Source organism: Tribolium madens, unplaced genomic scaffold (genome assembly GCF_015345945.1).
Source record: "Tribolium madens isolate multiple individuals breed KSU strain unplaced genomic scaffold, Tmad_KSU_1.1 Scaffold_3;HRSCAF=73;Tcas5.2_LG2, whole genome shotgun sequence".
Lineage (NCBI taxonomy): Eukaryota > Metazoa > Arthropoda > Insecta > Coleoptera > Tenebrionidae > Tribolium > Tribolium madens.
This window is the reverse complement of record NW_025401006.1, coordinates 5,429,565-5,456,233: the sequence shown is the minus strand read 5'-3', so window position 1 is coordinate 5,456,233 and position 26,669 is coordinate 5,429,565. Positions and strand designations below refer to the sequence as shown.

The following is a 26,669-nucleotide window of genomic DNA, read 5'->3' as shown; positions in this document are numbered from 1 at the left end:
ATGTTTGAGTTAATTAAAATTAGGGCTAATTACGACGGTATTTCGGCGCCAATTTATGTTAATTGTGAATTGGAGATAATAAAGTAGGAAATTATGAAAGCAGAGAGTTACAATAATAGCTGAATTGGGACATAAATATTGCGATATTTGGGTCTTATTTAATGGAAACATTAAATTGCTGAATGCGGGATTTATTATTATAGATTTTTATTTTATTTCAGACTTTTAGTGAATTTAACAACTCCTGCTTTAATGTTGTGGAACGAGGAGGTCCCCACAGACAAAATAACGCGAAACCACTACTTGCAGATAGAAGATCATTTAAAAAGCTACAAGCAGACGTTCGCAGATGAAACCTTTTGGGCCGTTCTGAGTACGAGATTGAGTAAAATTTTAGAAACTGTAAGTATTCGCAAGCGAGAAGTTTTGAAACTTTAATTAAAATTAGTTTTTGTTTGAAAAAAGGATTTGAGAGACGTCTCATTAGTGGGATTTTAGAAAAAGGAAGGTTTTTATCGCTTTTATTACCGCAGTGAGAGTAGCAATTTTCAGCTCTTTAATAAGTTTGAATTTAATAATTGTAAAGATTTTTGGTCGTGTACTGGTTTTAATTAAAACTGTTGAGCCGGCGAACTGATGTTAAAGAGAAACTTTTGCTGTTTGAAAATAAAGCCAACACTTTATCGTTTGTAAATCACTCATTTAATATTTAATGATTTTACCTAAGTCTAACTCTTAATTTAAAGTTGGCGAAACAGTTCTGAAATATGCGAGGAGTTTTCCAACCGGCGTCCAATTAGTTAGTAAGTAATATTGGCAGTTTACACAAGATTGTACTGTCTTAGACTGAGCCACAGTTGGCTTTACATACGACTTCTTCGCGAAATTACCCGATGATTTGTGTGTGTAATAATTGGGTCATTTCGAGTGCAACTCTAAGTGGAAGTAATGACTGTAGAAACGCCTTTTGAGATATGGCTTTTTTGTTAGAATTACACTTCGTACATCGAAAACGGGCTTAGGGTAATTTAGTGAAACGACTGGAGGCATTTTGAGTTCTCGCATGTTTTGAACAGACGCCGTTATTGCTAATGTTTCTGTTTTATGCCGTTTCAACGTAAACTTTGGGTGACTTTAATGTTTTGCGCGGATCTCGTCAGAAAACGATTTTTAATACGTGCTATCCAGCTCCATTTGTTTCGAATAATTGAGTCGGACGTTCGAGTTTTTCACTCACACAAATTGTTAAGCAACTTGTTGTGCTCTACAGATTTTAATTAGGAATTTAATCATGTTATTCCCTTCTGAAATTTTAATTAATTCACTTTGAAAGGAGTGGTTTTTCGGGAAAGTTGCCGCAAATTTCAAAGCAAGAACTTTATCAATTATCGGGACGTTTGATCAATATTATTTTTTTTTCAGATGTGTGACATGTCAAAGCGAGTAATTTAACAAAAAAGTCGGCCTATAATTATCTGCTTATAAGTGGAGTAATAATTTTTTTCCAATAGGGACTAAAGTGACTTTTTATTCCCTGGAAAATAAAATAAAAAAAATCTTAAATTTTTTTCTTAAAATCGGCTTCTTTTTGTCATTATCTACATTTTAGAGATTAAAATAATTGTATACTTTCTGGACACATAAGTAAGTATTAGTAACAAATATACAGGATGATTCTTAAATAGAAGGACAAAATTTTATCCTTGGTAGTATCAAATGTGAACAATCCGAAAAAAATAATAAAAAAAACTCTTTGTTTAACCGTTCTCGAAATAAAATTCATTAAAGTTATTTTCGAGGTAAAGCGTACGCCACTAATGTGTTTGTAAATACTAGCACAGGTAGTGGAAACCATGGTATTAATTTGATGAAAATGAAAATGAAAATGTATTTAATCATTGCAACAATACATAAACGCCGTAACATAAATAACATAAACGGATCAAGGGGGTTCTGCCCTTAAAAGATATAAATGTAAAAAGGGTACAGATTGTCTCCATTTATCCCGGGGAAGCTGTGACAGAATTTTGTCGGTTTATTTAAAAATCAGCCTGTATATTGATTAGTATATTTTAATCGCAATGTTTTTATTAATCTTTCCCACTTTGCTTATAGTTTATAATGGCTTTTTAAATTTTTTTACACTGCTTTTCTATGTTCTTGATATCTTATCTAATTTTTTAAAATTTTATACAATTAGTTATGTTTTTAAACTTTTTTAATATTAATTGGTTTGTCAGTTCTAGGGTCGGTTTCTGAATCGATTTATCGTTACATAAATTTTATCGGTTCCGTAATTGCTATAGAAACACCAATCAGATCAGTGCTGCCTTAGTAACTATCGAACCGATAAAACGTATCTAATGCTAAATCGTTCTAGAAACCGGGCATTATACAGCGTGATTCTTAAATAGACTGACAAAATTTTATCACTTCCTAAGGATAAATGGAAACAAACTGTACCATTTTTACGTTTATACCTTTTAGGGGCAAAACCCCCTTGATCCGTGCCACTTACGGCGTTTATGAATTGTTGCAATGATCAAGTACGTTAATACCATTGTTTCCACTATCTGTGCGAACACATCAGTGGCGTACGTTTTACTTCGAAAATAACTTTAATAAATTTTATTTGAGGAACGTTTAAACAAGAATTTTTTAAATATTTTTTCCAGCATGTTCTTATTTTATACTACCAAGGATAAAATTTTGTCAGTCTATTTAAGAATCATCCTGTAGATTTACAGTTTTTTATAATTACTTTAGTATAACAGTTATTGTTTATCATTTTTTATGATCATGTTCAAGAATTTTTACCTACTTTTCTCCACACATTTGAATTTTTTTTACTGTTGAAAACTGAATAACTTTCTCAATTTAATTTTCTCCACACAATTTGGAAAACATTAGATCATAATAATAAAAAGAAAAATGAACACAGTCATTATTTAAGATTAGAAGAAATATAGTATCAAACTCGTGAGAAATGCTCATTTCCACTCAGCTAAATTACTCCACTCACCTTCGGCTTATTTGATTATCTTTCGATATGACCAATTTTCTCACTTGTTGAATAATATACTTATGATTTTTGTTTGTTTTATTGTATTTTTTTTAAATTTTAGTTGCTCTACTACTACAAGTTTTTGATTTTAGATCTCATATTTTTTATTTTTGTTTTTTAGTTTAGTTTAATTTGTCTGTAATTGTGAATAAATTAACAATAAACCTCGGTAGGAAAATCATTATATGTATTATTGGGCTCCATTTAACCTCAAGGGGGCACCTTTCGGTCAGATAACCTGGACCATAGGGGTAATGAAATACATATTTCCTATTTCGGTTGTTGTATACCTACTATTTTTTTTTGCATTTTTATAGCTCTCCAAATTATTTTTCTCAAACCGAGTAACTTTGTTTTTTATTTATGTTTTCTTTTGCTTTTAATTTTTACATTGATCAGTTAACTTCAATTTAAGTGATAAAAAAAATAATGCTAGTTTATTTTTGAACTTGGACTTTTTTATTTTTTATTTACTTTTTTATCTTTGTTCAGTTTGCTTTCCTTTTTGCATCTATTTATGTATTTTGTAAAGTTGTTTTTTTTCTAATGTTACATTTCTATTGTTTTGTAATTTCGTAGCCTTTTGGGTTCTAGGGTCTTTACGTTTAGCCGTTTTTTAGCTCTACAGCTCTGTCACTTTTCACAAGCTTTTTCTGTATGATATAGCGGAGCTTCTTGGCTCTAAATTTTACAGTAGGGTTCAGTTGTAACACAGATTCTTCTTTTACACAGAAATCATATGTCGACAGTAGTCGACAATAAGATTTAAATATTAAATTCAAAGTATTTAAATATGGTGCTCAACATTTTTCCCGATAGATTCTCTTTGTGTTGTTTTTGTGTGGTTGACCACTGGTATTTTCTATATTTTTTAAAAACGAGAATTAAGTTAATCGGTCGACATCTCTCACATTTACCTTATTTCACCCCAAAAAACGCGGTTGTTACTTTCTCAATGTGGAAATAGAATACAATAGTGTTTTATTTTCTTTTTTTTTGTCAGATGCGGATCACTCTTTGTTTTTTTTTTTTTTAATTAATTGTTACTTATATTTATTAGAATATACATTTTTATGGTTTGGAGGAATGCTTTTTTCTAAACAAGAACTTTCTTTAATTGTTGTGACGTTTAATCAATATTTATTTAGAAGTGTGTGTTGTCAAGGCGAGAAACTTTACAAATAAAAGAAATCGGTCTATAATTATCTCTCGTTATTATGTTACCCTAAATGTGAAGCCCCAAATGAAGTTAATGATCTCCAAAAACGGAGGTAGTTTATTGGAGCATATAGTACGGATTTCGCCGAATAAATTAAAAATAAATAATGAATGGCCCTTGTTTCAACACTGTTTGAACACTCACTATTTTTGCTGTAAATAATGACCATTTTCGTTTTTTTAAACTTCGAAATTCGTCATTAATTACATTGAAAAAATCCTCGTGTTTTTTATTGCAGAGTTATACGGAACGCGGGGACGAAAACAGCTTGATAATAGAGAGGATCCTCATCCTGATTCGAAATATATTATACGTCCCCCCCGACCCAAGCACCGAAAAACGCCCCGATAACGACGCTAGCATCCACGACCAGGTATTTTTTCTCGTTCTTATTTTAATTTTTTCGAGTGAAACGAGCGTAGAAAATTCATGTAGGTGTTGTGGGCGTTACATCAATCCGGAATGTTGGATATAATTTTGTTCATAACAAGTTCCACGAACGAGAAAGCTTATTACATGCACACTTTAGAAATATTGTCGTTTATGTTAAGAGAACAGAAAGCGGCGGAATTGGCGAGGGCTGCTCTCCAACGGAGCGAGACGGAAAAAATGAGAGATGAAGCTGAACTACTCGCGATAAGACATCGCGAGACCAAGCAAAAGCACCAAAAAACCAAATTGTACAACGGAGCAAGGTAAGAGACCCAACTAATCTTGCGATAACATTTTAGCAATTTTTCACTTTTGTTCTGTTGAAATTGTTACTTTTGTGATTGTTAATAGTGTTTAGTTATTATTCTATTCATTGAAAAAATGATTATTTGAAAAAAATAGCGGGACCCGGGCTTGAACCCAGTTTTTTTGAGTGGCCGCTTCCGTATTTGTTGTTTGTTTTTTAGCAAAATGCTTGTATTTGCTCAAATGGGTGGTTATTGGAGCTTGAATTTGACTGTCAGTTATAATAAGCGTGGCATTAATTAAACAACCAACCGCATTCGTTGTGAAATATAAAGTGTGTCGGTAATTTGCAAATGTATCATGCATTAAAATAGAATAATAATTAATAAAGCTATCGTTAAATATAGCGCAATTGTGTATTGTTTTTCCGCATATTGATTCTGGATGCAGAATCGCGTGTGTTTGTGATGTTTGTTGATTTTTGCAACCGCTTGCAGGCATTCGAGATTCGGCGGCACATACGTCCTAAAATCAATGAAATCAATTAGCGACAACGAACTTATTTATCACAAGCCGTTAAATAAACTCGAAGCTTTGAATTTCGACGCGGACAAAAAGAAGCCCAAAACACCAAAAAATCGCATGCCGGTGCAGAGTAGCACGTTTGAACGGCGTTCGGCTTTCAGCATTAGATTATTTCTGAAAGAGTTTTGTGTTGAATTTTTAAATGGGGCTTACAACACGCTGATGTATCACGTTAAGGATAATTTAGTCCGAGCTAGGGCACAAGCACACGATGAATCCTATTATTTATGGGCCCTTAGGTTTTTCATGGAATTTAATAGATGTTATAAGTTTGAAGTTAAATTAGTTAGGTAAGTCCTTTTGCATGTTTTAATCCACTTTACCAACGGTTACAGAGAGTTAAACGGTTGCTACACTTTTTGCCAGACGCTGAATTACTCAATTTGTTTAATTTACACAAATCAGTTTTGTTGCCATTTCGAACACTTCACACGAACTACGCTTGGGCGACACTTTGCCCGTTTTTCATTTTACATGAAAATTTACGACACATTTTCCACAAAACAACACACATGCTACACAAAACTCCAAATATTTCGGTTCTATTTTACTTAATTAGTTTTTTTGTTCTGTGGATTCACACTTCTGTAGATTTGTTAAACTTTAGTTTTTTCTTAGTTTTGTTTTTCTTCTTCACATTTCTAATTTTATCAAGTTCTATGCCTCCATCCTAGATCTCATCAGTTTCATGGAAATTAAGTTAAAGAAATAATTTTTTTTTGTTTATTTTTAAATGTTATTCTGTTTTTACTTTTAAATTATTTATCTTTACTATTTTTTTATTTTTATTTATACTGTTTTGAGACTTCATTAGCTTTACAATTTCTTGCTTAATATTTGTATTGGATTTTTTTTCTACATGATCTGTTTCCTTTCGTTTTGATCTTTCAATGTCTATTTGGTTACTTTACAACTTTCTTTACGTAAAACGTCTACATTTTTAATTTTTTTAATTGATTTTTTTTAGAATCATAAATTTAGATTTCTATAATTTCCGAAATTTTCGCTATATGTTTTGGTTTCTTAGTAAACCTATACAGTTTTTTATTAATCTTATTCTTTTATGTTTCTGTAGCTTGTAGTTCTACAGTTATTTTAGTTTTTTTAATTTTTATTCTGTATTAATGTTTTTGTATGTTCATTTTTTTTATTTTTAGATTTTTTTAATTTTATAGAATTGTAGCCTTATAGTAATTTCTAATTTGTTTTTTGAAGTGTTATGTTTTCTCAAATTTATCATTTAAGGTTTAAACAGTTCATTGGAATGTCAAAGAAATCAGTTGTGAGGTGTTTACTTTATTTTTTATTTTGTTTAATTTTCTCTTTAATTTAGCTTTTCTTTAATTTTTCTAATCTATGGTTCTTCTAGTCGTAGAGGCACAAATACAGTCTGTTTCAGAATTCGCGTCTCATAGAAAAATGTCATGTAAGGTAAGGTACTTGTACCAAAATTCTATGGATAAAAATTTATGTGAGTTGAAATTTTCATCTGTTGGAAAAATTATTTTCCAAGGTTTCTTACTACAGGCTATTAGAAGAGGAAGCAAAGGAGTTGTATCCTAAATTGTAACTCTGTTTAACGTTATTTGTAACTGTTATTGACAGAAAATTTTGGATGTACTTGTACTGAATAATTATAAAAAAAAACATACTAGGTGAATAAAAAGTATGAAACTAAACGTTTTTTGCTTAAACTAATTATATTTTGGATAAACTAATTGATGAATGGTAAAGCACTATAGAAATGTGATGTTTTATCAAAAATAATTTTTTTTCGATTTTTTTTTGTTTTTAAGTTGTACAATTTTTTTTTAATAGCAACCCACAATAAAATTATTTTTCTTAGGAGGTGTATGATCTAAGGAATATAACTATCTACTTTATATTTAATTTTTTGAAAACAATTTTTTTTCATAATTGCAAACTCAAAAAACAAAATTTCGTTCTCAAAATACAATCACATTTTTTATATTACTTTAATTTTATTAATCATTATTTTCTGGAGGCAAAAAAACCCGCATGTTTCCATACTTTATATTCACCCTGTATACAAGATCATCAGTAACATTAAATAGACATGAAAATTGTCAAATGTTAAAAAAAAGTCAAACAAGGAAGCAAGGAAGCAGTATCTTAAAATTATAACTCTGTTTAATGTTATTTGTGGCTTTTATTGGCAAATTTTTTTGTACTTTTACTTAGTAATTCTAAAAAAACATATACAAGATCATCAGTATTATTAAATAAGATTAAAAAAATGTGAAATATCAAAATATAAATGTCAAAAATGTTTGACAGATTGAATTTTTTAAACATTTTTTTCATGTTCCTTGTGTATATCTTATCTTACTTGAAATTTGTTTTTTGGGACGCGAGTTCTGACACATTTTATTATCTCGAAAACAGTGCGAGTTACAAAAATGATTATGTACTAAATAAAAGCTTATAAAATTTCCTACAAGACAATTGTTTAATTTTTTTGTATCTGAAATAGTTTTTGAGATATTCACTGGTAAAAATTGAAAAATGTGTTGTTGCCTTTAAATCTCAAGTTTTTTACTGTTTTTTATTTATGTTTTCTTTTTGACTAACTCAAATACGGCGCTAAAGTTAAAAATCCTGTTCTGAACAATGCGTTATACAACTTGTTTGTTGTCTGAACTATTAAGTTACGTCTATTAATTCGGTTTCTATTTTTATTTTTTTTTTTTCATTTTACAGGTGTACTGTTCTGTAGTTTCATGAAACCGTTGTGTCTTTGTAGTTGACGTATTTTTGTTTTATTTTTGATCTGTTTATTACTTAGCGAGACAATGGCGGTGCAGACCTTCCGCTACGTGCAACAACTGATGGAAAAATACTTCGACATGATCCACTCTGATAAGAAAAACCTCTTGCTGTGGTCCAGACGCCTCCACCTCGCCCTTCTCGCCTACAGAGAATTGTTTCTAACACTTTGTGCCATGGATAAATCCCCTGATGAGACAGTCCGCGACTCGACTCGTGTGATAAAAAGCAACATATTTTATATAGTGGAATATCGCGAATTCGTGATAACTTTATTAATCACCTACGACGAATTGAAAATGTCGAACGCGTATCTGAAGGATCTTATGGAGACCCAACATGTTTTCATTAAGTTGTTGGAGAGTTTTTGCGGCTCGAACGGAGCGGTTGTCGTACAGAAAAAAGTGAAAAAGAAGGGGAGGAAGAAAAAAGGTAAGTGTATAACAGATTTTCCATTGTTGCGTCGGTAAGTAATGTGTTTGCGATGGCCATTAATCTTGCGACGCTTTAAAAATGCGATTTTTTCGTGTTGATACAGCGAAAGTTGCACATTTTTGATCTGTAGTCGACTCCAGTGTCTTTCTTCCAATATTTGCTCGCAGATTATTACTCATTCATGTTTGCTTTTGTAAAAGTCGTCCTCTTGAACAAGACAAATAAATAATTGAAGTTGAGACGATGTTGTAACAACAGAAGCGAGTGACTTGAGTTAATTTGTAATTTTATAGCGAGTCAGGATGATGGCGTGCCACAGCCAGATGTAAATTTAGAAAGACGGTGGGATGAAGCCGCCCCGCAGCTGTCCACCGTTCTCGAAGGAAATGCGGACTTTTCTACAGACGTCGTTCCATTTGATGCCGCCTCTGACGTTCCCATAGACGAACAAAAGTACGTAATAAACTCGAATTTTACATTTTACTGTTTCGAATTTAATTATTCAAAAAGGTGAAGTCATAAATCCGTTTATTTTTTATTTCCTCAGAGCCGAAGCTATGAAAAACGTCCAAAGGAAGTTACGAAATGGCGAATACGAAAATGCAATCAGTCTTTTGCGGGCTGCCAGGTATGTATCGATGCTATATAGGGGAAAAATCGACTTTTACCCAACTTCAAACTAATTAACCTGCGCAAACATACGGCATTTAAGTTTAACTTCACGCTTAAACATCTAATTACTATAATATCAGGACGCGGCGGTTGGGTTACATTTGCACTGCATAAGCTTGTTTTACTTATTAAGGACTTTGGAAGTTTCGGGATAAATTTTACGAGTTGGTTGTCATTTACTCAACTTTTCCACTGTGGAGAGATTAAAATGGTTCTCCGGCTTGTTCTAAAAGCTTCTATATTATGATTATTGTCACATAATTTATGCCACCGGATTCCACAAGTGGAAGCGATAAGCGCAGAATTTGTTGGTTTTTTATTCAAGAGCAATTAAAAGTACAAGAATTTAAACCAAACAGCACATTTTGTTCAATTGGACTGAAACAAGGGACACTAAAAAAACAAAAAGTGTCAGTAAAAGATTTTAGTTTTTTTTCAAGTAAATTTCTTTATCTTATAGCAAGAAAATTAAGCAAAATATCTTTTTTACGTAGGCTGTCTTCAGTCAGGTTGGTCTATGGTCTCTAAGCTCTGGCTTCAAAACTTAAAACTCGGATTTTAAAAGATTTTTTGATAAATTTGTTTTTATTTAAAATGTGTTCAAAATTTAAACTAAACTGTTGAATTGGACTGAAACAGTGGACACTAAAAAAGTAAAAAATTATTAGGAAAAACTTTTTGTAAATAATTAGATCTTAGTTCTTTGTTCATGAAGACATCTGTTTATCTTTTAGCAGAAAATTTACTGTTTTTACTCAGGTTGATTTATTTTTATTTTTTAAAGCTGCAGCTTTTAAATCTAAAAGTTGATTTTTATGAGATTTTAGTATTTTTAAGTTGAAACTTAATTAACTGCATTTTTTGAAGAATGGTCTATTTATTCACAATATGTGAATTAGGCTAAAATTAACTTAAAACATAAAATTAACTAAAGAGAACCAAGGTTTTTTGCATTTAATAGTTGTATCTTTTCTATTTTCTTGGATTTTTATTCTACCTACTAATAATCATTGTATTAATTTCACAGGTTTGCTGACATCTTAATCTGTTTTTGGTTTTACTACTTTTTTTCTCATTTATTCTATTTAAATTTTTATTTTGTCTACTATTTCAATTTTACATTTTTATCTAAAATTTGCTAGTTTTTTAGAATTCCATATTCTAAAGTTTCTTCAGTCTTAAAAATCTAAGACCTTAACATTTTTGTAGAATTATGGTTGAAACGTATTTTAGAGACTTTTTTGCTTTATTCATTGTTTTAGCATGATTGTTAATATTTGTTTTATATTTTTATTACTCTGTATTATTTTGTTTACTATTTTTTTGTTGTTTTTGTGTAAATAATGAATTTTGCTTTTTACGTACAATTTTTTTTTACTTTTTAATCACACGTTATGACACTTTCGAGTATTCGTACTAAATAGAAATATAGGTACAACATTAAACAGCCAGAAAATTTAATCCTATTACATTTTTCAGTTTTTCAATTTTGATTTCGTTTTGTTATTAGCGAATTATAAATTGGTGAATAATAATTGTAAATGTGTTGGGTTGATAACGTTAATAAAATACAGTCTAAACAAAACATAATCGATTGTTTTATAACCCAGTGTGGTTGTTTTGCAGAGAAGTGTGGCCTGAAAATAATTGCTTTGGGAGTAACAATATGGCACCCGAGGAGGAATTCTTGGCACTCCGCGACATTTTCTTCGCGGATTTAGGTGGTAAGTCGTTTTTTATATATACCAAACATAAAACCGTTTCTTATTGTTTATTATCAGCTTGTAAAACGATCGTGAAATTTTTATCTGCTGAAATTTTACGTCCATCGTCTCGGTTTATGATTTTATAATCTTTTCCTCATTCGTTACGAAACAACAACGGGATTTGGCCTTTTTTTCTAATTGGTTCAAAGTCGTGAAACGTGCATCTCGGGAGGAATCCTTTCTTTTTTAGCATTAAACTTGGCGTATGTTTTGCATGTTTGTGTCTCGCGTCGGGCCTAGGGCTGCAAAATGACGTGTTATTAGATCAGCACACCGATAATAAAGTACAAGGGGTAAGCCCGTCATCTACACCGCGGTTTGCCAGAGGCGTCTATTCAATTTTGGTGTCTCGTAGTCGATTGATTCCGACGTGCGCCACTGCACGCTATATGCATCCGGATTTTTGATACAGTTCCAAATCGAATTTCGGGAAAAAGTACGTGCAAAGGGACAATCCCGAGGATGATCGAAGAATTACTCCAAGACTGCTGCGGGCTATTCAATTTTTCTTACGCTAGTGTACACAGAGGAGTAGTTACGGTGATTAGAGGAAATTGAAAACCTGAGGCGACCGCCGAAAACAATGACAGGAGATAGGTTTCCATTTTACAAGTACGACGTGAGCTGAGTCGAGCGAAAGATATGAGATTTTTGCAGGTTGAATAAAAACAAAAATTGATATAATTAAGTATTATTATTAAATTGTTTAAATTTGAGTCGCCAGAGTACTTTGTACAAGTATTTTTTTTTAATGTTTGTGATTGCTATTTTATGCGTTAACAACTTATTTTTTTTCAAAATTAGTTTTTACGGCCTCTGCCATACGCTAAAAATTTTAATCAATATCACAGCATCAAATTTTTATTTTCTTTCAACTAGAAATATGGAACACCGTGTACAAAGTGAATAAGGAGGCTTTTTTTAATCATTTGTTTTCAGAATATAATAATTAATAAAAATTAAAGTGCTTCAAAAAAAGTGATTGTGTTTTAAGAATGGAATTTTGTTTTGCTTTCGAGTTATGCGATTTTTTTTTAATGGCAACATAAAATTTTGTTCGATAAAAATTGAATACAGTGTAGATAGGTGTAATTCTTAGATCATAGATTTTGTAAAAACTGGTTTTATTGTGGGTTGCCATTTAAAAGAATACAAAATTTTGCAGAACTCAGACAAAAGAAATTTTCGAAAAAATTTATTCTTAATGAAACCTCACATAAAGTATCACATAAGTATTAAAGAAATATTCGTAAACTTTTAATTTCATCGCATTTTTTAGAAATGTTAAAATATGATCATGCAATTGTAACGGTCTAAAAGTACCTAGAAGTTACTGTACAGAACATTCGTTCATAAAATTTTTAGGGGGGTTGCAGAAATTTTGGTCAGAGGGAGCAGTATAATAATTAATACTCGTAATTAAAAAAGTATGTTTTTTTTTCTAGAACTAATTTTTTTAGACATATTTTTGAGTTTATATTATTTAAGTCGAAACATAAAAAAATAAGCTATTTGTACTTAATAAAGATATATCAAGTTGAATTTTTATGTTCCATTCTCTATTAAACAACAGAAGATTAAAAAAATCTGCTTCGTACTATGAGAAAAAATTTAATTTTTCACTTTTTGTGCATAAATGCGCTCCATATGTAGCAAATAATAAATGTTGGCGTAAATAAACTAAACTAAACCAAACCACACCAGGAGTAATTAAAATTTGATATTAAATTACAATGTTGTATTATGAGTATAATTATGACACTTACAAAACAATTTTAATTAATTTCAAATAAACTTTTTATATTTATGAAAAACCTTTATTTTTGAGGAATTTGATGGAAGGCTACAAAGAAAAATTCCTGTATAACATACGCATGCGTTTATTTCAGGAAACAAACTTAAGAACTGCTGAGTTATGATAGAAAAGTCTTTTTGTCACGTCTTTGTGAATTGCTCAACTATTGAAGTGGATATTAGAAAATAATTAATAAAAAAATGAAAAAAAAAACAATTAACATGAAAAATGAATAAAAGAGGTAACTTCTGAGAAGTTATAAATTTTTGCCGTTTCTATAAAAACCTAATATTGTGTGGGGCCTTCTCTGACTCTTATTAGGTCTCTTACTCTATTTGGATAACTCATTATCAAATTATTGATAAAGTTTTGAGATATAGCGTATCTCCAACTTTGCATCTTATCGTTAAAGAAAAGGCATAAAAAATAATATAAAACATAACGCAAAATGAACTTTCGAAATAGTGTCTGTTGTCAGTATGTATTGCTATTCTCTTAACTTTCGAAAAATAATTAAAACCCACTTTTATTGTTGAACAATTGATTTATTCGTTCTAATAAGATTTGCTGTTGATCAAAAGAATTTTTGGCCCAATTTCGAAGAAATAATAAAACTTTTTACTTTAAATACGTCTATATTTTTCATTAAATTTATGGGACTATCACAATACACAGAACAAATGGCACTGAAATATAAACATGACAGGTATGTACAATGTGTAGCAAAACCGATAATCAGAACATTAAGATCGGAAGAAACGCAAAACACACCCGAGTAGCTCATTAAAAATCACCTAAAATATCACACAATTATCGTCAGACACAGTAATATCGTCCCGTTTGAATCTCATCTAAAATATTTTCTATCTTACAATTCTCAAGTAAAAAAATGGCTCAGTCATACAAAAGTATAATTCACTTTTATCACAAGCACTTACAATCGCTTAAGTTAAGTTAGTTTCATAGAGCATTGTTCTCTCTTCGTCGACTTGTCTCAAATGTCACCATAGTTCTGTCACTCCTGGCAGCGAGCTGACTTCCAGATCCTCCTGTCTGAGCATCAATGCGTCTCTCTTTCGCTTGGCAAATCTGATCCCGAGTAAAACTAGTACTAGGACTATCCCTAGCATTGCTGCGGCGAGGACTAGGCCCGGATGGAATCTCTCTTCCGCCCCAGCACTAAACATAGACATTTCTCCATGAGAGGAGTTTGTTATCGGGAAATTCTCTGATTTGTTTTCGTGGAGAAACGACTCGATATCGATGTAGTCCTCCATTTGCGTCGTGGGAGCTTGAGTGGTGGTGGGTCGACTTGGAGTCGCTTCAATCGGTTGGAGGTCGATGAGGAGTGTCCCCCAGAGTTCTGGGGGGCTCACACAGGCCACTCTTTTGTATTCGGGCTCGTCTTGTCGCCGCATCCAAGCCGCCAACCATTCGAGTTGGGTGCAATTGATTCGGTTACCGTCGATGTGGAAGATTCTCAACTGGGGTAAAAAGTGGAGCAAGTCAGATCGGATAAATTCAAGGTCGGTGAAAGACAAGTCAAGCTCTTGTAATTGTCGCGAGGCGGCTAGGGCTGCAGTATCGACTAGTAATTGGCGAGCAAGGCCCGGGCTCCCGGACAGATCGAGTGTGATCAGGTGTTCGGTTGATGATAAGGGAAAAGAAACTTCTTTTGGTGGTGAATCGACATCGATGTTGGATAAACGGAGGACTTGGAGGGCCATCGAACCGGACAAACAACCGGCTTGGAGGATTTTAATAGGGTTACGAGAGATATCAAGAGTGACAAGAGACGTCAACTGGTTGAAGGCTTCCGCTTCGATCAAACGGATTTTATTGTCGTTGAGGAGAAGGACTTCGAGAGAGGTCAAACCTTGGAGGTCTGTAGTACGCACTTGTTGGATTTGATTGTGTTCCAAATGAAGGACTTTGAGCTTCTCCGAGAGACTTTTCGGGATTTCGCTCATGTTATTATTAGTCAAGTAGAGAATCGTGAGGGAGTCAAGTCGTCCCAAAGCATCATCTTCGATCATTTCTAATCCATTCGAATCAAAATCAAGTAATTGTAACAGGGGATAAGAGTCGAGGTCACCACATCGGACTGTTTTTATATTATTACCAACCAAGCGAAGGGTTCTAATCGAATGAGTCAAAGCTGGGGGTACTTGCTCAAGCCCGATGTTTGAAGCATCAACAGTTTGAAGTTTTTGACCGGTCCCCACAAGCATTGGTTCTTTCGAAGCCCCTAATTTCGAGTTTCCAGCTAAGAGAAGTCTTGCCAAACTTGGTAATTGTAAACTCCCCAATTCGACTCGAATCAAGCGATTAAAAGAAACATCAAGTTGTTGGAGTTTCACTAAACTGATAAAACATCGTTCATTAAGAATTTTCAATTGGTTGGAGCTTAGATTGAGATATTGCAACGCTTGTAACGGTTCAAATAATGCGTCATCGAGCCTTGTTAAGTTATTGCGAGACAAATCTAAACACTTTAAGGATTCAAGTCCACTAAAACTGTCCGAATCAATCACTGTTAAAAAGTTTGCACTCAAATTGAGTATCTCGAGACTCCGTAATGTCCTAAACTCCACTCCGAGTGTCTCGATCAAATTCTCTGACAAGTCCAAGTGTTTCAAATTCGTGACATTTAACTCTGGAAGAGACACAATACGATTTTGCGACAGTCGCATCGACTGTAACTCTAGATCGTCGACCGACACATTGGATAAATCCCCGAGGTCGCTGTTTTCGATTACCAACTCTTGGAGGTTGGTGAGATTTGTGAAAATTTCAACGGTCACTTGTTGGGTGCAGCGAACGGTGAGGTGTCGGGAACACGTGCACATGACGGGACACGCACCCGTCCGTACCACGGCAACAAGCACAAGAACTAGCACCAAGTGCGTCATTTCTTTGCGGTCACATGCCCGTTGGTGGACCGGCCGGCATCTGGCGCAAGACTGCTGGATGCGGTGGGAGCGAGCTGACTACTGGAGGCGTCTCGACGTTCGACCCAGTGACGACGCGCGCGCCGTGCATCGGCTTCACTGATATTTTCTTACAGGGGATAAATAAACTGGACTTATGCACTGATGGAAGTTGCGAGAGGAGGGGGTGATTCGATTAGGACGATGGAAAAATTAAAAGTTTTATAGCCAGAAGGATGGATGTGCTTGTGTAACACTTCGAGGGTTATTGGATTACAAGAACGGCTTTGAAAGAAAAAATGGTCAGTTAGTAATACGAAACCTCACGTTACGTGTACAACAATTTGTAACCAAATATTACATAACGACAAAAGTTTTACTAATTCTACGAGCGCTTTTTTTTTAAAACTGCATCTCAAGTTTTTTTATAAACTACTCTTAATAATCAGTAGGGTTTGGATTCTTAGTATTATGTTAATCCGTTATTTTAATAAGCAACGTAAAATCTTTTGTCGATATAGGTAAATTAGGGTTTTCTTTCTGTTTCAAATAAATCAGTTTTTATATTTATTATTTATTATTTTGTGTTTTTAAGTTAAAAAACGTTTTTAGTGCTATTTTTATCATTTTGTTCATTTTACTTAGCTTAATACTAATAATTACAAATAATTTATAATTGAGTCGTTAAGTTGCAAAACCGGTTCCATACAAAAATGATAAAATTTGAGTTTAGATACCTTATTTTTAGCTCTTTCATATACGCATTCACCTACAAAATAAATAATTTAAAAAACGCTAGTTTAAAAGTAAGTGGAACTGTCGGCAACTTTAAACAAAAATTTTGTCGAAAATGGGAGTTATGTTTTATTAGAAAAAATATCACAAGTTGTAAAAATTAATATTTTCAACGAGTATTTAGATATGGATCCTTCCACGCTAGCTATAATTTTAATTATGCTTCAAATTTATTGCTAGGTTAGAAGTAGAATGAATTTTCACACTTTCAAATATGCCAACCGATAAGGAAAACGCAATTTTCTAGTCGATAATTTTGAAAAACATTTAATCAGTATTTTTTATAAAAATGATGAAGAATAACTTTATTACGTGATTATGTTTTCTATGTGTGGATTGTTTTTAAGTTTTTTTTTGTGAAATATTTGTTGTTTTGAGACTTTTTTATTGTTGTTTTGAATAGCACTGAAATTTTTAAAAAAAAAAATATGAGTTTATTTTTAGGTATATTTCTAGTTTTTGTGCTTTTTATGCATATTTTGCTTACATATTAAGTTTATTTTTTGTGCTAAAAAGTTCGAACTCTAATAATCACACAAAAATTGGTTTTGGCTTTTATATTAATCACTATCTTGACTTAATATGACGAAAAATAGTTATTGTATAAGACGAAAAAGAGATTGTTTATCTACGAGTGAAAAGGTTAAGTTCACGAGTGGACTTACTGGTATTTCACGAGAATCTTTGTCGTCGTGTATAATACAATTTTTTTTTCTATAGCAGAACTTCAAGTTTAAAACAAAAAATAAACTTTTAAAGAAAATTACAATTTTTGGTCTGTTACCATGGGTTACTAAAACATCTACTCTTGCGGTTAAAGTGCTACTTCATTCACTAAAAAGAATTGATAAAGAAATAGTTTAACATCTGCTATAGAAAAAAAAAAAAAAAATTATTTTTAACCAGCAAAATGTATCATCTACTAGTAGATTACGAGTGACGTTTCAACTCCTAGGATTTGAAGTATTACAACTCTGGTAACAAAAAAAGGCATTTCAACCGGTTCTGCAGAGAGATAATTTTTGAGCGCTTGAAGATAAAAATAATTTTAGATTTATATTCATTAAAAGTAATAGATATTAGATGGTAAGGAAAATGTTTTTTTTACAAGCACATACAATGTGAGAATACCTACTGAATGTCAAAAAATGCAATTTTACTGTTTTTTTTTCCTCACTTCGTTGTATTTACAATTTTGCTTTCTGTTATTGATGATTTTTTGTTTATCTTGAACTTCGTAATTGCCAGTTTGTTACTTTGTTCTTTATGATTTCCTATCCACTATCGGATATGTGTCAGGTTACTTTTAATCGCATACAGAGCGCTGTGCACACGCACACAAAAATGTTAATTAACTTGAAAAGTTTATGTTTGCTGAGTATACTTTGGCTGCTATTACATTAACCGTGTTCTGATTGTGGGGCGGTCATGTTTTCATTTCAATCAAGTCCGTAATGCTGTTTAGCTCCGAGACGTATTTCACCGTAACCTTATTTCCACTCTTGTCCTTGTAATTTTCTTTGTTTTTAAATTACCGTATTTTTTATCGAGGAAAATCTCGTGTCGTTTTTTCGCTCTTAGGGACGATAAAATGTTTGCGTTTTAATTACACAGCCATTTCGGGGGCCAAACTTGATAAATTGAAAAGATACTCCCCTCAAATTGAATTGCATCATAATTAAGAAACGCGCTTTTCATACGCAACGATAGTCGATGAAAATTTCAAAAAGTCGACTTGATATTCATGATGGGATGAATACATGAATGTTAATTTGCTGGTTTTATCTGCCCTAGCCCCTCATAGATCGACATCGATATTAAAAATTTATCTAAATTCAGTACGGTCAAGTTTTATTTTTCGGTAACCGGAATTTATTCATCCCCGCAAACTCCTAAACTAATAAGCGACGAGGGTGCGCTTCAAACAATTAAAATGTTTATTTCATATTTTGCTACTCTAATTATGGCCCTGATTTAAAGTCGCCATTTTAGGAGTTTTTAATTGCAAATGTGCAACATAAATCTTTTACGAGGACCCCAAGGTAAAAAGAACACCGGAGAGGGTGCATATGGCACAAAGGTGATAAAAAATAGCAACCACTTTTTAAATTTTTGTCAAATCTGTAATACGCGACTTTGTTTTATGCTAACTAAACAACGCAGCTTATTTTGAATTATTTAGACGGTTTTGAAGCATCGATTTTATTCAAAGGGCGAGATATACGTTTTTTGAAAATCAAAGCGGCTTAGGAGGAATCCATTAAAGTATCTTTGCTTGAGGGTGCATCGTAGTTGGTGTCGGATGATTAATGGGGTGCTGGTGATAGATCACTTTCGCATATGTCTACTCGCGGCATCTTGTTCATTAAATATAACGAGCTCGCACTCGAATCCTTGAAGTGAGATTAAAAGCTTGTCATATGAAAATCCCAGACGTATTGTGCGTGAAATTATTGAGATATCACAGTTACCAAGTCACAGGTTTCTCAATTTTTTCGGCACAGTTTGGGTTTCAATTGTGGATCTTTTGCGCTTTATTGAAATTGCGATTTAAACTACTGCGTGAAACACGAATTACTTTTTCAATAGAGCAACAACCTCGAGACTGGTGAATACTGTTACCCAATATTTTTATTAATAAATTATTTTGTTCATTTTTTCAAAATTATTTTGATGTAAGCATTTGTATTTCATTTTTCCTGTTTTTTTTGTGCGGGGATAGAAGTTTATTTAGTGTGTGAAGTTACCGAGTCGTGATTGCAGGTTTCTGTATTTTTGGGTAAAGTTGGTAAGCTCTATAATCGGATACTTAGGAGGTAATATACTGGACCCAAGTTGCGGTGTCTTCTGAAAGGAAGGGTTATGACAAGGACTTAATGAAACATGCATCAAATGCCATCCCGCCAAGCTGTGGCGGACGTTCGGGCCCCCGATTGATATAATATTACATTGCGTAATGCGAACAGCCGGCGGCCGATATGCACACACGCCGAATTTCGCACAAACATCAATATTAGAGCGGCACTTGCTGTGCGCAATTAGCAACTGATAAATTCCTAATTTCAATTCTCGATATGTTTGTGAAGGAAATTCACCGTTTCGATGCGTTGCAAAAACGTAAATCTCAATAAACCAAACAGAAAAGTAAAAGGAATAAAAAGTCGCGAAGGGCGGGATGCATGAAAAATTATTACTGGAATTTTTAACATAGAGAAGATTTATGAACGTAGGGTAAGAACCTATGAAAATCTTAAACGAAAGTCGAGAAGTACTCCGGAATAAAATGATACAAATGGAAGCACGAGAAATTCTAAGCGAAATACCTCTCGATATTCCAAATGCTGATTTGATTTTATCTTGCGTCACATATTGAATTCGCTATGTGTTCCATTTGCAGTGAATGAGTGATGGATGAAGGATGGTAATGCCAACAGTTTTTCAGTATCGGCTAAAAGCTTCGCTCTATTGCACCTGAAGTAATCAATTACAGGTGGACGAATAAAATTTACGACGAACAAAAGAGCACAAAAGGGAAAAAAAACAACAACAAAAAATACAAAAAAAACATTTAATTAGCAACCAACACAATTTATTAGTTAATGTAAAAATGGTGGATGCGCCGGGTTACATGATTAACCAATTATTAAGAACTTTTTTTATTCTACTTGAACAACAGGACAGTTTTTACTGAGATTTTAGCTTATTCTAGTTAAAAGCTGTTTTCAGGTCTACTCCATGTTATGTCTGTTTTATAAATTACACAGTTGAAAAATTGTTAAATTAAAAAATCAAATTAGACACTAAACAATTAACTAATAATTCGTTCATAAGGGGAATTTGTTTTTGTACAAACATTTTACTTACCTATTCTATTTTCTATTATGGAACTAAACAGTGTTTTTTAGTATCTTTATTTTATTAAATAGCAATTATAAAAATTCTGATCTTTCGAGGAATTTTACATAAAACAGTCTTGTTTCTGCTTTGATCCATGCATTGTTTGCCAAAAATGGACATTTGTTTCCACATTTCGCGAAACAACAAAAAATCGATAAAAGATTGGTCGGTGACGCTGAAGGACATTGCAATTTGCAGAATTGGTTTTTGATTATTTTTGTAAAAAAATTGTTTTTTTTTTTTTGCTGTTTTAAAGATTCAAGGTTCGGTTTACATAAAGTAAATTAGGAATTATATTGAGAATTAAATTAATTAGGATAAAGTCTTTGCATTCTTTATTTTGCCAATTGATTATCAGGACATTAAATTTGATTGTAACACTAAAATTTAATAAATACAGGCTGAACTGTAAGAAACGTCCCAACATAGTTCTTGACCAAAGTTGCACAATTGACTGTCATCTATTAGGATGTTCAAGCAATGCATATTTTTAAAAATTGTAAAGTTATGGCTAGGGCGTTTTTTATAACCCAGTCTATATTTCTAAATATTTCGTATTGTAAAAGCATTATTTTGATTTATTGACATATTTTATACTCTGGATGTAGACTTTTAAATTTTTTATTTTGAAAAATAAATTAGAGCTTGTTTTTTTTTTAATTTGAAAGATAAATTCGACTTGGAATTAAACTAATTAAAGTTAAGTTATTTGATTTTGATTGCAATGAAATGTGAAATTTGTTTTTTTTACAAAAACTACTGTTGGTATTGGAAATATCTAACATACAAATAATAAAATTTTTGTTACAAATGTGTCATGCTAAATCAAACTAATAAATTTAAAAAATATATTTATATTTATGGTTTAATTTATATTGGCATTTACATTAAAAATCTGGACAGTATAATCCGAATTTGCCAATCACCAATTATCTATTCTATTAATTTTTGATATTCCATTTAAAGGCACTTAACTCGCCACCTCATAAATCAAAAATCTCTCAGTATTTATAAACGACTCTATAAATTTCCAACTCGTATAAAATTTAATATTCACCCGAACAAGATAGTCGTGCTGCGCTCCTAGACCATTCCATTTACTTTTCCCGGATCTTAAAACTCGAATATTTTCCAGGTTGTTGTGCATTTTTTGGGACAGTTGCACCCCGTCGCGTGTCACAAATCAAAGAGATCATAAAAAGCAATTGCTGGGGCTAACGAATATTAGTGGACACAACTGGGGCGATTCCAGCTCGCATTCGAGCCATTAAATTAACTATAATTACAGACATTTAAGTTCCCTTGGCTATGCAGCGGTCGGAAATCGTGCCCAAACACTGATTGGGGCTCTGCAAAAAATCGCCGATGAATAATTGTGTTTCGGGTGGAAAAAGCACAGCTCGAATAGCCGTTAGAGTTTGATTGACACAATAGCGCTGTATCTTCACAATTTAAAAACGGATTTGTTCGAGCTGAAATGGGTCATTACTGGCGATCGAGCAAAACGGATGCGACTGCGAAAAGGGAAGTATCGATCACAATAATCGAAGAGCGACGTCTCAAATCTGAATCCGGGGGCGATTTTTCATCGTTTAATTCGATAAAATGGCGGCTTTTTCGTGTGATTGGCGTTTAGTGGCGAATAGTTCTCTTGATAATTCCGTCCAATAATCGGTTAATCAATTATGATTGGTGCATAAGTGCTTAACTACTCCGACACTTAGCTAAACTTTAGCCATTATTCATAGTTAATCCGCCTTTCATAGTCTTAGTCGCAATACACTCAACTCCAAATTTTTGCATTTCAGTAATGGATTAACGCATTTTTCCACGTTCCAGGCCGTTGGTTGCACTTGTTCCGGCTAATTTTAGTTATTGTTGAGCACAATTTGCTTATTGCTGTTAAATGTTGTCATATTTTTATTTAATGGCCGCTTTTAATGCTGATAGCGGAATAATAACCGGAAGGGTTGGGCACTAATCTATACCGAGCTTTTATTTTTCAATTAGCGGTTTTAATTAATGGTTTGATGCGTTTTTATTATGCTGAGACTTGCTGTAATTTCAGCATGTGTTTGAGAGAACTACAAAAATTTATCGCCTACGACGCGGGACAATAAATTTATGAAACGTCTACATTCATCCCTGTTTACATGCGAAAATGAAAAATATATTCAATAGACAACCCGAGAGTTATGCTCTTATTCTCGCATTCCCTATAATACTCGCAGGAGTAATAGCATCAAGAATATTTCAATAATAAACATATCGTGAAATGCTTCAAACATATGTACTCTAAAAAAACTGGTCGCTCGTAACGAAGACTTACTTTACAGAAAACACTAAAAATTTAAAAGTTGTGTGTATAAAAAAAATTCTATCATAGGAGGAAAAATATTGGTTTATTTGAATTGTTTCTGTAAATATAAATCTTGATTTTCAAAGTAAGGAAAATATTAAAACAGTTATTTCTGAATATTGAACATAGAAATGGCGTATAAGCCTTTTTTTTTCTTCTGCAATATGAATTCTTAACAATAAACCGCTTCATTTCTTTATGAAAATGTAATTAAATAATGTTTATAGTTCTGCATCTTATAGAAGAGCAACTTGTTTTCTTGAATATTCAAAATATGTAGTTATTTTATATTAAATGTGTGAAACGAAAACGCGCTCAAATGCCTTTTTGTCTCGCACACATAATATAAGCAACGTTTTTCTCTCATATTTTGTTTAATTATTTAAAATACTTCAAAGTTTAATTTTTCTTTGGCTGCTATGGAAAGTGTGTGAAAAACACTACCTACACTTGAAAATCATTTATTTTACACAACGTGTCATAAATCCAGAACGCGTATTTGATGCAGTCGTAGAAAAAGTATAGTGTACAACACGTGTGAAAGGCACTTTCCAAACACTTTGTGACTGCCAAACTGTCACTTGCGTGCGAAAAGTTTTATATATAATATACTATTTTATATTTTTGTCAGTGCGTGAAATGCTCTCAGTGTGTGAAATGAGTACTGCACTGTGAATTTCGCGCCCTTAACAAAAATGGCTAACTTCGCGTATTGATTTCGATGTGTGAAATCTAACTTCACACATGATTGTAGAAAAATTTCAGGTTTTTTTTAAAAACTATTAAAAAATTGTTAGTTTTAAAAATTAAGTTTCGATATCTATCTCAAATTATTATATTTTAAGAAAAAAGTTGCAAAATGAACATTTTAAAATGCACTAGACTTTTTCATATACAAAGTGTTTCACATAATTTTGCGATGCTTGCGCTTATTTGACAAATTGAATTTTATCTTTGAGAGCAATAATATGCTCGAAAAGATAATGAAAAATTTATCGTCTTGTACAATATAAAATTTTATTCAATCCTCACTAATTTTGTAGTCAATTTGGTCGATATTTATAAATGTCAATGTAAAATTCAACAATGAAATCTAATGTCAAAGATGGTTAGCAACTAACAATTGCAGATATACCACAATGGATGTATTTTTTATCATCTAGACGAGAAAATTTCATTTTAACATGAAGAGAAGTGTAGATAAAATTCAATTTTAACAATAATAAAACTACATTTAATTATCTTTTTTTTGGAAACTTTTTGCAGTGGTTGACAAATTTATAATTATTTCATTAATTAGTTTTACTATCGTGTATTATCATGTATTCAAACAACAAAAGAGTAATATTAATTAAAAATTGCTTTGTTAATTATTGCCAATTATTTGAGGGGTGTACAAATTGCATAAGACTGCATTTTTTTAAAATCTTTGAGTTTACACCGAATTACCTATGTATTATTTTATTATTAATTTTATTATTACAGATCTTGTGAAATTATGTGAAACAATTTATTTAATAGGCTTCCAAAACACCAAGATTTTTGCCCTCAGATTTTACTTCGAAAAAGTAATTGTGGATTATTCGGTCATAAACACCTCGTGTTTTTAAATGAATTACTATATTACTCATTTTTTGAAACTGTAACAGTGATAAATATTTAATAGTCACCTATGTAATTATTTAGTACTAGACTTTTGATATGGGATCGACGTTTTTTATTTCTTTATTAAATAAAAGAATCCTATTTTGAGAAGAATGCTTTCAAAAAATTTATTTAATATAATTATTTATTAGTCACTTTTTTCTGAACATCTGTGTCGAGGCCGTTTGTTTATTTATATTTACGAGTATCTGTGAACCACAAACCACTGTAGTTTGTTTTTTGAGAATTAGTCTGACTTTGCAACATGCAGAGAGAGGATTTTGATTAAAAATTTACTTTGTACACAGATATTTATTTCGAAGTAGACAGGTTTTATATTAGAAAATTTTGTTTGTTTTTTGGTCGATATTTTTTTGTCAAGTGGACCTAAGCCAATTATTTCCTTTGGCTATCCTGCGGCTTAACTCGTGTCCGCTGCCGTCATTTTTTACCTTGACGTTTATTAAAGTTTTTTGATGGCGTCGTGTCCAATTCTCCGGGTTTAAAATCTTGCGACAGATTCGGACATCGAGTAAAGCAAGACGGATGACGTCGTGTAGAAATCTTGTGGGTTTTGCACCGGATAATGGTCATCTTGAACGCGGTCTAATGATTTATGCAGGATTACTTCAAGTGGACGTCGTCGGTCACGGCTTGTCGCAGACCGTAAAAAGATTGATTATCAAGCGAGCTAAACTCGATGAAGCACTGGTGAGGCTTTTAACGTCGTTTGTACGTAATATACGGTTGTTGGCATTCGGTCAGAACGAGGAGAAATTGGCGCGGCCCAAATATGACAGCGATATGTTTTATGTTTTGTGCTCTTGAACGTTATACGTAAAAATGAGGAGGAGCGCGTATGGAGATACGAGGAAATGGCGAGGTTTTGCTTTTTTATTTGCGAAAACGGAGTTTTCATTATAAATTTCAAGAGATATTTCCACTACGACTGCAACTCAGTTAAACGTTTTTGTTTGATGTTGGAGCGATTTATTTTCAATTTTGCGTAACAAGTTTGTATGACTGGGCGAGTGTCATCGTCATCTAACACCAATTTTTACAAAATTTCCCTTCGAGTTAAATTTTTATTCAAGTGAAACATGTGAAACATTTAACGAGGTACAGTTTAGTCTCTTTTTGAAAAAATTGCTTTAGGTTTACATCTATTTTTTTTTATTCAATAAAGAAGGAAATGTTTTGTTGAAAACATTTTAATTAAGAATTGTTTGAAAATTGAACTACAAAAATGGCGGATGCGCCGGGTCAGTTGTTTTTTTGAAATAATATTGACTATTTTACCAATAAACTTTTTTTATTTTTTTATGAAAATGCAAGGATCTCTCTGTTTTGGTAATTAGAATAGTCGTATTTTTGTAGCCACAAACCGACTTAATTTTGTCTGTTGAAAAAGTGAAAATGAAAAAAAAAATGTAGTAGTTTGTTTTAAAGATAAATGAGCCTATTTATCATTGATTTTTTTTGATTTCTACTTTGTGTAGAACTGGATGTTTTATGTATTTATTAACTTCTCGAACTTAAAGAAAAAGTCAAAATGTTATAATTTTTTATACACAGTGATTAAAAAGAGTTGTACAATTTTAGTTTGTTTATATGGTGATAGAAATCGTTAAACGGAACTCAGATATGTTTGTATGATTGGGCGCGTGTCATCGTCATCTAACACCAATTTTTAAAATTTTGATTTGAATTAAATTTTTATCTCCAATTGAAATGTGAAGCATTTAACGAGGTACAGTCTTTTCTCTTTTTGAAAAAAATGCTTTAGGTTTATATCTATTTTTTTTTTTGATTCAATTAAGAATGAAATGTTTTGTGAAAGCATTTTAATTTCGACTTGTTTGAAAATTGAACTTAAAATATGGTGAATGCGCCGGGTCAGTTTTTTCTTTTGCAATAATATTGACTATTTTGCCAATAAACTTTTTTATTTCTTTATGAAAATGCAAGGATTTATTTATTTTGGTACGTAGAATAATTGTATTGTTGTAGCCACAAAGCGCCTTAACTTTTTCTGTTGAAAAA

General features: G+C 32.2%; 2 protein-coding genes across 2 annotated transcripts in view; one reads left to right on the top strand and one right to left on the bottom strand.

Moving 5' to 3' along the window:
• Positions 1-26,669, top strand: part of LOC123007572 (protein timeless homolog) — a 48,908-nt gene that overhangs the window by 781 nt on the left and 21,458 nt on the right. Inside the window, exons 2-9 of the mRNA XM_044402950.1 lie at positions 222-402; positions 4,522-4,656; positions 4,719-4,978; positions 5,459-5,836; positions 8,353-8,765; positions 9,062-9,221; positions 9,316-9,396; positions 11,067-11,164. Of these exons, the coding sequence (XP_044258885.1) occupies positions 222-402; positions 4,522-4,656; positions 4,719-4,978; positions 5,459-5,836; positions 8,353-8,765; positions 9,062-9,221; positions 9,316-9,396; positions 11,067-11,164 (1,706 nt within the window). The remainder of the gene's footprint in view (positions 1-221; positions 403-4,521; positions 4,657-4,718; positions 4,979-5,458; positions 5,837-8,352; positions 8,766-9,061; positions 9,222-9,315; positions 9,397-11,066; positions 11,165-26,669) is intronic.
• On the bottom strand, positions 13,642-15,972 carry LOC123007573 (vasorin). The gene has a single exon (XM_044402951.1). It carries the CDS (start codon positions 15,911-15,913, stop codon positions 14,003-14,005), a length of 1,911 nt encoding a protein of 636 aa, XP_044258886.1. The 5' UTR covers positions 15,914-15,972; the 3' UTR covers positions 13,642-14,002.

Bases quoted from the DNA above. Each gene is read 5' to 3' on its own strand.
- LOC123007573 (XM_044402951.1), bottom strand. From the start codon at position 15,913: ATGACGCACTTGGTGCTAGTTCTTGTGCTTGTTGCCGTGGTACGGACG.